This window comes from Brassica napus, chromosome C3 (assembly GCF_020379485.1).
Source record: "Brassica napus cultivar Da-Ae chromosome C3, Da-Ae, whole genome shotgun sequence".
NCBI classification, from domain to species: Eukaryota; Viridiplantae; Streptophyta; class Magnoliopsida; order Brassicales; family Brassicaceae; genus Brassica; species Brassica napus.
Genome location: NC_063446.1, coordinates 67,678,308 through 67,691,741, shown reverse-complemented (window position 1 = coordinate 67,691,741; position 13,434 = coordinate 67,678,308). Strand labels below are relative to the sequence as shown.

Sequence of the window (13,434 nt, the reverse complement as noted above, 5' to 3'; positions counted from 1 at the left end):
ATGGATTTAGAACGGTTTGAGAATTATCCATGGGGGAGAGTCGCGTTTAAGGTGCTGATGGACGCTTTGGGGAACAAAGAAATTACTGGCTGTTACACCGTGGATGGGTTTATACAAGTTCTTCAGGTCTGGGCGTACACAGCTATGCCGGAATTGGGTGCTAGTATTGGTGGTCCCAGAGCAGACAGTCCGTCTCCACCGATACTGGCTTACGAGGGCAGCAGAGGCCGCAGATCAATGAAAGCTGCTATCTTGAGTCAGGTATTTACTTCAATCCAAAAGACTGCGCAGACGACTTATAATAAGTCGTCTGGATCTGGACGACTTATCTAACTCGATTCTTCTATTTACTGCAGACCCGCGTGATCAACTTTGTTGAGAAGGACATTAGTGAAATGTGGCCAAAATGGGACTCTGATGTTGAGGACCTGCCCGCGGAGAACATCATTAAAGTCATGTATGAGCGGAGGCCGTGGAAGTGGACCATGGATTGCTGGGAAGTCACTGATACTAAGGTCTATACAAAACCTAAGGTTGTGACTCCATCGAAGAAAGCCAAAGAGATGGTTGTGTTGGAGGAGGAGGAGGAGGAGGAGGAAGACAATCCAAGACCTCGGAAGAAAGCTCGTAAAGAGGCTCCTAAAGTGGCTAGTGAAGAGGCTAGAGAAGAGGCTAGAGGGGTGACCAGAGAGGATTTGGAAATTATGTTCAAGGGCGTAGCTGACTGCATGAAAGAAGGGTTTAAGAAGTGCATGAGGGAGATTAGGAAGTTGTCCGATAGATTGGAAGCTGTGGAGAAGAAGGTTGGTGTCACCAATCAGGCTACCCCTCCACCTCTAACCAATCAGGCTACCCCTCAAGATAAACAGCCTACCCCTCTTGCCAAAGAAACCAGGGGTAGTAACAAACAGGCTACCCCTCATGCCAATGAAACCGTGGTTAGTAACCAGCCTCCTCCTCATCAAACCAAACAGCAGCCTCCTCCTCCTCAAAAGAAACAGCCTCCTCCTCCTCCTCAAAAGAAACAGCCTCCTCCTCAAAAGAAACAGCCTCCTCAAATCAAAGAGGTTAGTATCAAATCCAGGGTTAACTAGTTGTCCAGACGACTGTAAAAGTTGTCTGGACGACTAGTTGACCCTGGAGGACTTAAACGTAAGTTGTCTGAACGACTAGTTGACCACGGAAGACTTAATTTTAAGTCGTCCAGGGTCAACTAGTCGTCCAGACGATTTATATTTAAGTCGTCCAGGGTCAACTAGTCGTCCAGACAACTTTTATTTAAGTCGTCCAGGGTTAACTTGTGTGCAACTTTTATTGCAGAGATGGTTGCCGGAGGATACAGCAACCGAGGCGAACTCGGTATATAAGATCTTGCCGGAGGATAAAGTAGATGGTGTCACCTCCAAAGAGATTGTTGCTGTCACTTCCACCGATCACCAACCGAGCCTCGCTTCCACCGATCAACAACCGAGCCTCGCTTCCACCGAGCCAAGCGATCCAGTTTCAGAACCGAGCCTGGCTGTATTGGACAAGCGTGCAAAGAGTAAACGAGCGAAGAAACCTGCTCCCACTGTGAGATCTCCTTATACGGCAGAGAAAAAAAAAGATAAAGTGGCAGCCTATAATCCATTTCCGCCAGTAAACAAAGATAAGTTGAAGGAACTCGCTGATTGGTTGAAAACTGATCCGTAAGTGATTGCTTTACCCATAATAGCTTGATTTAGTCGTCCAAAACTGATTGCTTTTTTGTTTGCAGTCATTATTCAACTAAGACCGAGGACAAACCACGTACATCACCAACAAGGTGGTACCACTTCCTCCGGACAGCCAGAGAATGGCTGGAAGACTGCGTAAGTCTTCTGCACACGATTTAAGTCGTCTACAAAGTCGTCCAAGTAGACTACTTTCCAGACGACTTAAAGATAAATCGTCTGGAAAGTCGTCTACTTGGACGACCACGTAGACGACTTATATTTAAGTCGTCTGGTAACTTCTAACTTGTTATATTTAATATGCAGCATATAGATGCTTGGATTAATGTGCTAAGGCAGAGGTATCAGGAGAACCCACAAGCTTTCAGGAGCGAGCGAATGTGCTTCCTGGATCACAACTTTTCCCAGTCTTGGAGAGAGCAGTATCAGCTCTTCAAAACATCGGAACCTGATCACAAAGGTTTAGGAAGAGTTCTACCTGGTGGGGCGTCAAATTTTTATGACGGATCAATAACTTCATTTTGCCAATCAAACAAGAAGTGGGGGGAGGACATTGATGATATCTATGCACCAGTGAACTTGAACGACAATCATGGGGTTGCTATTTGGATATCGATCCCTAAGAGGCACATAGTCCTCTGGGACAGCATACCTTCATCTAGTGTACCAGACGCATGGGATGCGATAATGGAGCCTTTTCTCCACATGGTCCCTTATCTGCTTGTTGAGTGCGCAGCCACCGACGAAATACGGGTCAAATACGGGTTGGAGCCATACACATATGAGAGACCACTGAAAGGTGTACCCACGGCCAACAATGGTGATTGTGGTGTGTACGCTGTAAAGTACATTGAATGTCATGCTCTTGGGGTCTCCTTTGACCCTAAAGACTTTGCTAGGTGCAACGCGAAGAAAATGAGGGATAATATGGCGGTGGATATATGGAAGGAGCTTGTTGATCAGCATTTGAAAGAAAATGTGGATGGTGATAAGTTCGTGGGCATGCATGATTAGATTTGTGTTTGTATTTGAACTTGTCTTTGTATTTGAACATGATTTTTTAACGAGCGAAGTATTTGTATTTCAGCTTGTCTTTGTATAGATTTGTAAATATATAAGTTGTCTGGAAGAAATAAGTCGTCTGGAAGGTTTTCCAACTGGACGACTTACAAATAAGTCGTCTAGAAGGTTTGGACGACTTATTATAAGTCGTCTGGAAGGTTTTCCAACTGGACGACTTACAAATAAGTCGTCTAGAAGGTTTGGACGACTTATTATAAGTCGTCTGGAAGGTTTTCCAACTGGACGACTTACTTATTATAAGTCGTCTGGAAGGTTTTCCAACTGGACGACTTATTTGTAAGTCGTCTAGAAGGTTTGGACGACTTATTATAAGTCGTCTGGAAGGTTTTCCAACTGGACGACTTACACTGGACTTCTAAAAATAAAATACACTGGACGACTTAGTAGAAGGTCGTCTAAAAATAAAATACACTGGACGACTAAAAATTTAGTCGTCTGGAAGGGTAATCAAGACTGGACGACTTAAATTTAGGTCGTCTGGACAACTAGTCAACTGATTGTGTACATTGTGGTTTCGTATGGCCAGTTTCCTTGCAGTTTGAGCATCTCCGTGCCCTATGTTTCTTCCTGGGTTTGTGTCCTCTCATCCTAGATAGCTCCAACCAAGATTGCCATCTTGATTTCTTCGGTCTCCCCCGACCACGCTTTAGTTCTGGAGGAAAGCATTCTCGTTCCTCAATATGTTGTGACACGATAGGATATATATTCTCTGAGTATCCTGCATACAGATAATTCTTTGAGTACAGTGGACATACAAGTGTGGAGATATGCAAACCAGCATGTATTCCAGCAGCTATAGCATGAGAGCAAGGTATTTTCTCCACTCCATAGACACCACAATCACACTTTGCATGTTCCAAATCAACCACACAGTCCATTTTGCCACCTTTGACAAAGAAATGCCATCCATCAATTGGTTCGACCGTCATCATACCCGCTATCTCTTCTCGAACAGCAAGCAAGTATTCAACAGCCCGGCTATGTTCAGTTGTGAGACTCAAAGCATCTTGTCTCCTTTTCCAATACCATTTTCCTAACTTCTGCCTTATGAACTCCAGCAGGAACGTAATCGGAAATCCTCTTGCTCGCTTCAGTGCGGAATTAATAGATTCAGCAATGTTGCTTGTTTTTATGTTGAACCTGTTCCCCTTACAATAAACCCTTGACCATAGCCTGACGTCGGCTTTCTCCAAATACGTTGCAAGTTCCGGGTTTGCACTCCGTATCTCAGCCATGTACCGGTCAAAATCGTAAACCGTGTGAGCATAAGCAGCCCCTTTCACCAAGTACATGAGATGTTTCCCTTTAAACTTTTTGACAATGTTATCTTGAAGGTGATAATAACATATTCCTCGGGTTGCCCAAGGAAACACCTTATCACACGCACTTTTAATGGCCTTGTGCCGGTCGGAGACTATCACCAGAGGCTTGTCATGAGATATACAACTAGCCAATTTTGTGAAAAACCATTCCCAAGAAGGTACATCTTCCTCATCCACGATCCCAAAAGCCAATGGGAATATCTAAAAATTGCCATCTTGTGCGGCTGCAACTAACATAGTTCCTCCATACTTTCCACTTAGGTGAGTTCCATCCACCACAATGACCCTTCTCTGATACTTAAAACCTTTGATAGAAGCTCCAAAAGAGAGAAATAGATACTTAAATCTTTTCATAAAATCAAGTTCTATCGCCGTGATAGAATAAGGATTTGCAATGGAGATTTGCTCGAGATATGATGCCAGACGCGAATACCCTTCTTCTGCTGATCCTCTCACCAATCTTTGTGCATATAACAGTGCTCTGTATGAAGTGGTGTAATCAAGCGCCATGCCAAACATGTTCCTCATTGCATCAGTGATATGCTGCGGAGTTATCCCATCAATGATTCCAACACGATCAATGAAAAGACTACCTACATACTTCGGAGTACAGTGTCTCCGCTGAGCGATTCGGTCTCCCACTGAGCATAAATGTTTTTCCACATACTTTGTTACCCAAAACGTGTTTGTCCCATGTTTGACACTCGCTCTGACCTTCCATACACAATAGCTAACCCGACATGTTGCCACAACGAGAGTTTTCGTTGATTTGTATAATCTGAAAGAAAACTTACCCCTCACTGCTGCCAACCGCAGCTCTGAAAGCAGTGCACCCTTGCTAACAAAACTCTAGTTGACATAGATACTGGTACCATTCGATTTTCCTCCTTCAATAGCATTTGTCTTAGCATATGTCTTTTGGATTTCTTCAAAACAAATATTATCATCATCTTCCTCGTCCTCATCTGGAACCTTTCCATAAAGACTGTAATCCCCACCATTCTGATCCGTTTCACCAACAATAGAATTATCAGCATCCTCCTCCCCATTTTCCTCCTCCCCATCTTGATTTTCATCTTCAACAAACTCATTATCACATACATCTTCAAAACATTCATCAGCTTCATCATCATCACCAACATCTTCTTCCCATTCACCAGCTTCATCATCATCACCAACATCTTCTTCCCATTCACCAGCTTCATCATTATCACCAACATCTTTTTCCCATTCACCAGCTTCATCAATATCCCTTTTCTCTGAAACCGTTTCGACCTTGCTGCGGCTTGATACACAAAGACATACTCTATGGGTTTTGAGTATCTCCAGCAAGTTTCGAACTTGTCTATCACTTGTAACATGAATGGGAAGACTGCCTGGAGCCATCATCATTTCTGCTGGTAATGAGTAGCTAATCTCCACACTCACTGTTCTCATGTCCAGGTTATAATCTTCTTGAGCCATTGCAACAAGTTCAGCATGTGTTGAATCTTCATTCAATAAAAACAATCTTGCTCCTTTGAGATCATCAACCACAAAATTTCAACGGAAATCTCTCAACAACCATTCTCCATACACTGCATGTAACTGGAAAATCATCTGCAAATATTCAAAATAAAACACATTAGTAAACATAGAGAAAATGAAGAAGTTCAATAAACATTGCCGCAGACGACTTAGCATTAAGTCGTCCAGAAGACTTAAAGGTAAGTCGTCTAAAGAGGTCACTTTTGCAATTGAAAATTAAAAGGGACGATTTAATTCTAAGTCGTCCGGCTTTGTTTGTTAAAAAAAAAACTTCAGACGACTTATATATAAGTCGTCTACGAGAAACGGGCTAGTTTTGCATTTGACCGAATCGTGTCAGATCTTTGACTATTTCTGGACGACTTATAATTCAGTCGTCTCTGGGAAAGTTAAAATTTCAATATTTTATGAAAACTTGACGACTTACGTGTAAGTCGTCCTAGGTTAGTTTTGTAATTGAAAAATAAAACTTGAAATTTAACTTTCTCCAGACGACTTAGATGAAAGTCGTCCAGCTAAACGACTTAATTTAAGGTCGTCCGGGATAAGCAAGGTTTGACCAGAAAATTGGGAAAAATTCTGGACGACTTTGCTTTCCCCGGACGACTTTAAATTAAGTCTTCTGGAGGGACGACTTTATATTAAGTCTCCAACCACCCAGAACCTCAAACGAAAGCAACCGTAAGTCAAAACGAAAGAAATATGGCTCTGTCAACCATAGCCCATATTTTGAATCAAAAGCTTGAGTTTTTTGGATGAATATAGAGAGAAAGTGAAAGAAATGTTGTTTTTAGTTCATAACAATTGAAACAGAGAGAGTGTAAAGAGATTTACGTGCATTAAAGGGCATTAAAAGCTCCAAACAGTTCGTACAAGGTTGTTGCCACTATTCATTGCAGTGGCAATATTGTAAATACTTGAAGAAGATGAGGTTGAGACAGTAAAGAAGCCATTTTCGAAAAGAAAAAAAAAATGTTAATGGCATTTTCGTAGATAAAATGCAGGTGTGGGGTTAAAATCTCAAAAAAAAGGAGTCAAAAGAAAAGGTTAGTTTTCTGTTTGACTCCAAGTTTTGAGTCACTTTTGCAAAAAACCCTAAAAATAAAGACTAGTACAATAATCGAGAATATTTTGAAAGAAACATTTCAAACTCAGTTGTTGTCTTCATCACGTCCAAATTTACTCCACAAATGTTCAACCAAATCAGCTTTGAGCTGTTGATGCATTTGTCTATCACGAATTCTAGTTCGAACACCCATCATATTAGTGATATTTGAAGGTATATCTGTAGAATACGTGAGATCGACCTGTGAAGTTCTGGTGTCTTGTCCTGGTTGGAACTCTGAAGCATTAAAATGATTATATCCATCTCATTCGTCTTCTACTATCATATTATGGAGTATGATACATGCTCTCATAATCCTCCCAATTTTGTCTTTATCCCAAAAAAGTGCTGGATTTTTAACAATGGCAAAACGAGCTTGGAAGACTCCAAAAGCACGCTCGACATCTTTTCGGACAGCTTCTTGATATTGAGAAAATAAAGTCGCTTTCGGACCTTGTGGTATTGAAATAGATTAGATAAAAGTTGCACATTTCGGATAAATACCATCAGTGAGATAGTAAGCCAAATAATACTCTCTTCCATTGACAGAGTAAGTAACTTGCGGAGCTTGACCTTTTATAATGTCATCAAAAACAGGTGAGTGATCAAGAACATTGATATCATTTAAGGTACCTGGAGGTCCAAAAAACGCATGCCATATCTAAAGATCATACGAAGCGACCGCCTCTAAAACGATTGTGGGTTTTCCCGAACCACGTGAATATTGTCCTTTCCAAGCGGTGGGACAATTAGACGTTGAAGATCAGCCGGTGTTGGTCTTCTTAGATACTCATCGCCGAATAAATTTATTACTCCTTCTACAAAATGTTCCACACATGCTCGAGAGGTAGTTTCACCGAGGCGGATGTATTCTTCAACAGCATCAGCCGCAGAACCATAGGCCAAAACACGAATGGCGGCTGTACACTTTTGAAGTGCAGAGAGACTAAGCCTTCCGAGAGCATATTCCTAGAGCCTTCCGAGAATATCAGAAAGTATTCAACTTCATTGGAGAGTCGATGAACAATACGCATGAACAATGAATTGTTCATTCTAAATCGTCGTTGGAAGAGATTTTCAGGATATGTCGGAGTTTCACTGAAATAATCATTCCATAAACGTACATCGCCTTCTTCACGATTCCGTTCGATATGGACTCATTTTTTTCTTTTTTCTTCCGACTTCTCGATCACACTCAATGGATAAATTTTCAAACGTTTGATCGAAATATTGATCAAACGTTTCATCATCAACTCCCTCTCCCTCAAAAGTGTTATGTGATGAAGAAGCCATATTTGTGATGAAGAGATTGAAAGTTTAAAAAAAAAAAAATTAGTTTCAAGGAGAGACTTTGGGAGAAAAGAACTTAGTAAAGAATGAAACTTTGGGTGAGAAGGAGAAGAAGCAACGATTTATTCTTTTGTAGTTGGTGAGAAGAAGAAAAGAAGAATTTGTGATTCAAATGCTTCGTGAATGAACCGTTTATATAACAAAAGACATAACATATTACACTCGTGACTATAGGAAAACAACAAACTAGAAAAAGCAAAGACAATATTTACATAATGAGACACACTCGTGACTTTGAGAAGCCCACATACACAGCTCGTGACACAAACAAACAAACTTCTCTTCATATCTCTGCATGCTCTTGTGACTGAACGTGCATCTTGTGTCCACTTGTGACACAAACAGACACTCTCTTCATTTCTCTACACAAAGAAATAGAAACACATCACACACAATTATTAAAACGTGAAACAGAAAGACATACAACACATAACATGATACAAAGAACAGAAGAAACTTTTTTATAATTATACAAGAACATAGACTCATACATTTTTCAGCTTAAACTAACATACATAATTAGGGCGACTTAAAGACAACATGAAACCTTGATGACAAACAGAACATGAAACCTAGAAAAACAGAACAAGTGGCACTAATTACTGAGCACCTCCGTTAGTAACTTCTGCTTTAGAGCTTCTTCAGCTTCAGAAAGTGAATCTTTTTTGGAAATGAGACTGTCAAGCAAAGACATCTTCGAAACTCTATCCTTAACCGCCAAATCTTTCTCCTTAACCGCCAAATCTTTCTCCTTAATAGAACACATGGTCTGAAAGTGAGTGACAGCCTGGTGATCCGCTATACTTCTCTTACCAGATGCTCCTTTCGCAGCCTTGACACCAGGAGGACGGTTCGTTGGTTGATCTCCGAGATTGGAAGTTGCTTGAGAGCTTTCAGATTGTGCTCCATCGTCATACTTTCTCTTCTTTCCGCTTCCATCAATCTTGGAACTAGCAATTTCACACCATTTCTGGTCATTCATAAGCTCCTCCCAAGCATGGTGAAGATTAAATTTAATCTTGTGATCATTGTAGAAGATTTTGTGTGCAAGTTTAACAGTATCAGCCTCGTTCTGGCCACTTGTTTTCTGCCTTGTTGCAGCCGCATAAGCTCCACAAAACTTGTACACAAGATCATTCATCTTCTGCCACCTTTGCTTGCACTAAATGGCCTCTCGGGTTTCACCTCTTTCCACCTTCGGACTTGCTGCAAAGTACACTGCAATGCGCTGCCAGAATGCACCTGCTTTCTGCTCATTGCCCACCACAGGGTCTTTGCTCGTGTTTAGCCATGCGCTAATGAGCAAGATCATCAGTGACTGTCCATTTCTTTCTCTACGCTCTATCGTTGAGACTTCACAGAAGCTTGAAGTTTGCCTAGGGAGTTGTGATGATCCATGTGAAAAACTTGCATACTGATAGGTTTCAGGAAAGTCAGTATCTTGTTGACTGTTCAACAGATCAACAAAATTGGATGTCTGACTAAATGGATTACTAGAATCCATATCCTAGTATGTGAGAGAAGAGAGGAAGCAGAAGAAATGGGTTTCAAGATGAAAAGAAAGAGAGAAATGAGCGGTTTAAATACATGAAAAGAGGAGAGGAAAAGAGGAGAGGAAGCAGAAGAAATATGTTTCAAGATGAAAAGAAACAGAGAAACAAGCGGTTTAAATACAGGAGAAGAGAAGAAGATCGTCTTAATACAGGAAAATAGAAGAAGACTTGAGAGCTTTCTTTTTAGTTGAGTAGAGATGATTAGACATGTATCTAACAAATTTATTATCTACCACACAGTCATAACACGCTTTCATCAGAGTTAAACTACCTAACAGAAGCATTCATCACACCCATTAATCGAAAGCATTCATCACAACCATAACCTAACTCTAACCAGCATTTATTATCCTAATAACTATGCAGAGGAAAGCAATTAAGAAAAAAGCAAGAAGCAGCACACTTACCTAACCTAAAGTCTCAAGTAGTCAGATCATTATGATCTTTGCGTCCTCACTCTGATCTTTGCCTCCTCACATGATTCATCTACGCAAACCAAGTCAAACCAAGTAACCAATAAACTGTTAGAACGATACTATAGTCAGAAATCAAATTGTTTGACAAATCAGAAAATGATCTAAAGAGATTTCAGACAACATTACACGACACTTAAGTTCCAGTCTGATCTTCAGTACTAGTTTCAAGATTAACTAACAATCTCATTGTATTCTCATGACTTTTTAACTAAACATTTAAAAATCCTACAAATTTCGATCAAAGGCTAAAGCTTTACAACGATACACAAAACTTATAACCGTAATCACCATTCATTAACTTAACTACTATCACATGCATTCATGAATTGAAACGAGAAGGATGTAAATAGTTGGGAAGTTATCTCCACGTTGAAGAGATCGTTAGCGAGAGCTGAAAGACCGAGGGAGGAGACGCCGTCAACACGGACAGAGTCGTCGACCCTCACATGAAGTAGGAGGAATCTCCGTGAGGAGCCAGAGAGACGTCTTTGGTCTTCGGTTTCGATCCTTGATCTGACGGAGAAGACGAGAGAAGTGCGACTGGACTCCGTGAGGACCAACAGAGTCGTCCTCGGTTTCGATCGTCGGTATTGGTGGAGAAGGCGGAGGAATCTCCGTGACGAGCCAGAGAGATGTCGTCGGTCTTCGGTTTCGATCCTTGATCTGACGGAGAAGACGAGAGAAGTGCGACGAGACTCCGTGAGGACCAACAGAGTTGTCCTCGGTTTCGATCGTCGGTTTCGGCGGAGAAGGCGGAGGAATCTCCGTGAGGAGCCAGAGAGACGTCGTTGGTCTTCGGTTTCGATCCTTGATCTGATGGAGAAGACGAGACAAGTGGGACGAGACTCAACGACGGAGTCAGAGACGTCGTCGGTCTTCGGTTTCGGCCGAGAAGGCGGAGTCGGTCTTCGGTTTCGGCCGAGAAGGCGGAGGAGACGTCTTCGATTTGGGTCTCTCCTCTTGACGAAGAAAACAAAGAACACGAGAAATAATGAGAAAGAGAACAAAAGAAAAAAAAAATAAAAATAAAAATAAAATTTGGTCCTCTTATGTGGTGACACGTGGTTTGAAACCCACCAAATAATCGATCACAAAAAACCTAAGTTAAGGATCGGTAATAACCTTTCTAATTAATTTTGATTTAATTAAATCACTCTTTTTATTTATAAACCCCACTAAATTATGCGATATTGATTGTCTAAGTACAAAAATTCTCTCGAATTCAATACACATGTTTCATATATTTAGCCCTGTTCATTTAATATTACTAGCGCATTTTTAATTTAAAATTTTGTAAACTTTTTTGGTCAAAGAACATTTTTTTAATTAGAGACAGAAATCTAGACTCTTTATTTGGAATAATAGTAATAAAGATATATTAGGCAATGAGTTTATGATGTTATGTTTATATAGTTTATTTCATTTTAAATTGAAAAGCATTATTTTTATCGAAATGAATCTAGTATACAATCAATATTTATGTTTTTTCATCAGATACTTTCCTATTTTTTGGCACCTTTCATCGGACTACTGATTTATTTCAATGTGTATGCATGCATGAGCATGAGTATACACATGTCTTTTAAAATGCATGTAAAGCGTAACGGACCACAAAAGAGGATCCATACAAATACATCTCATCGCTTCCTCTACTATTCTCCGACACACACACTGAGCAATGACGTCCATTAACGTAAAGCTCCTTTACCATTACGTCATAACCAACCTTTTCAACCTTTGTTTCTTTCCATTAACGGCGATCGTCGCCGGAAAAGCCTATCGGCTTACCATAGACGATCTTCACCACTTATACTATTCCTATCTCCAACACAACCTCATAACCATTGCTCCACTCTTTGCCTTCACCGTTTTCGGTTCGGTTCTCTACATCGCAACCCGGCCCAAACCGGTTTACCTCGTTGAGTACTCATGCTACCTTCCACCAACGCATTGTAGATCAAGTATCTCCAAGGTCATGGATATCTTTTACCAAGTAAGAAAAGCTGATCCTTCTCGGAACGGCACGTGCGATGACTCGTCCTGGCTTGACTTCTTGAGGAAGATTCAAGAACGTTCAGGTCTAGGCGATGAAACCCACGGGCCCGAGGGGCTGCTTCAGGTCCCTCCCCGGAAGACTTTTGCGGCGGCGCGTGAAGAGACGGAGCAAGTTATCATTGGTGCGCTAGAAAATCTATTCAAGAACACCAATGTTAACCCTAAAGATATAGGTATACTTGTGGTGAACTCAAGCATGTTTAATCCAACTCCTTCGCTCTCCGCGATGGTCGTTAACACTTTCAAGCTCCGAAGCAACGTAAGAAGCTTTAACCTTGGTGGCATGGGTTGTAGTGCCGGCGTTATAGCCATTGATCTAGCAAAGGACTTGTTGCATGTCCATAAAAATACGTATGCTCTTGTGGTGAGCACAGAGAACATCACTTATAACATTTACGCTGGTGATAATAGGTCCATGATGGTTTCAAATTGCTTGTTCCGTGTTGGTGGGGCCGCTATTTTGCTCTCCAACAAGCCTAGAGATCGTAGACGGTCCAAGTACGAGCTAGTTCACACGGTTCGAACGCATACCGGAGCTGACGACAAGTCTTTTCGTTGCGTGCAACAAGGAGACGATGAGAACGGCAAAACCGGAGTGAGTTTGTCCAAGGACATAACCGATGTTGCTGGTCGAACGGTTAAGAAAAACATAGCAACGCTGGGTCCGTTGATTCTTCCGTTAAGCGAGAAACTTCTTTTTTTCGTTACCTTCATGGGCAAGAAACTTTTCAAAGACAAAATCAAACATTATTACGTCCCGGACTTCAAGCTTGCTATCGACCATTTTTGTATACATGCCGGAGGCAAAGCCGTGATTGATGTGCTAGAGAAGAACCTAGGCCTAGCACCGATCGATGTAGAGGCATCAAGATCAACGTTACATAGATTTGGAAACACTTCATCTAGCTCAATATGGTATGAGTTGGCATACATAGAAGCAAAAGGAAGGATGAAGAAAGGTAATAAAGTTTGGCAGATTGCTTTAGGGTCAGGCTTTAAGTGTAACAGTGCAGTTTGGGTGGCTCTAAACAATGTCAAAGCTTCAACAAATAGTCCTTGGGAACACTGCATCGACAGATACCCGGTTAAAATTGATTCTGATTCAGGTAAGTCAGAGACTCGTGTCCAAAACGGTCGGTCCTAATAAATGATGTTTGCTCTCTTTCGTTTCTTTTTATTGGTTATAATAATTTGATGGCTACGATGTTTCTCTTGTTTGTTATGAATAAAGAATGCAACGGTGTTCTAGTA

At 41.2% G+C, this 13,434-nt stretch overlaps 2 protein-coding genes across 2 annotated transcripts; one reads left to right on the top strand and one right to left on the bottom strand.

The window, feature by feature from the left end:
* Positions 1-8,694: 8,694 nt before the first annotated feature.
* LOC106434459 (glutathione S-transferase T3-like) lies at positions 8,695-9,240 on the bottom strand. The gene has a single exon (XM_013875331.1). The coding sequence runs from the start codon at positions 9,238-9,240 to the stop codon at positions 8,695-8,697; it is 546 nt and encodes a 181-aa protein (XP_013730785.1).
* Positions 9,241-11,730: 2,490 nt separating this feature from the next.
* Positions 11,731-13,434, top strand: LOC106371260 (3-ketoacyl-CoA synthase 18-like). The gene has a single exon (XM_048750382.1). The coding sequence runs from the start codon at positions 11,807-11,809 to the stop codon at positions 13,325-13,327; it is 1,521 nt and encodes a 506-aa protein (XP_048606339.1). The 5' UTR covers positions 11,731-11,806; the 3' UTR covers positions 13,328-13,434.

Bases quoted from the DNA above. Each gene is read 5' to 3' on its own strand.
- LOC106434459 (XM_013875331.1), bottom strand. From the start codon at position 9,240: ATGAATGATCTTGTGTACAAGTTTTGTGGAGCTTATGCGGCTGCAACA.
- LOC106371260 (XM_048750382.1), top strand. From the start codon at position 11,807: ATGACGTCCATTAACGTAAAGCTCCTTTACCATTACGTCATAACCAAC.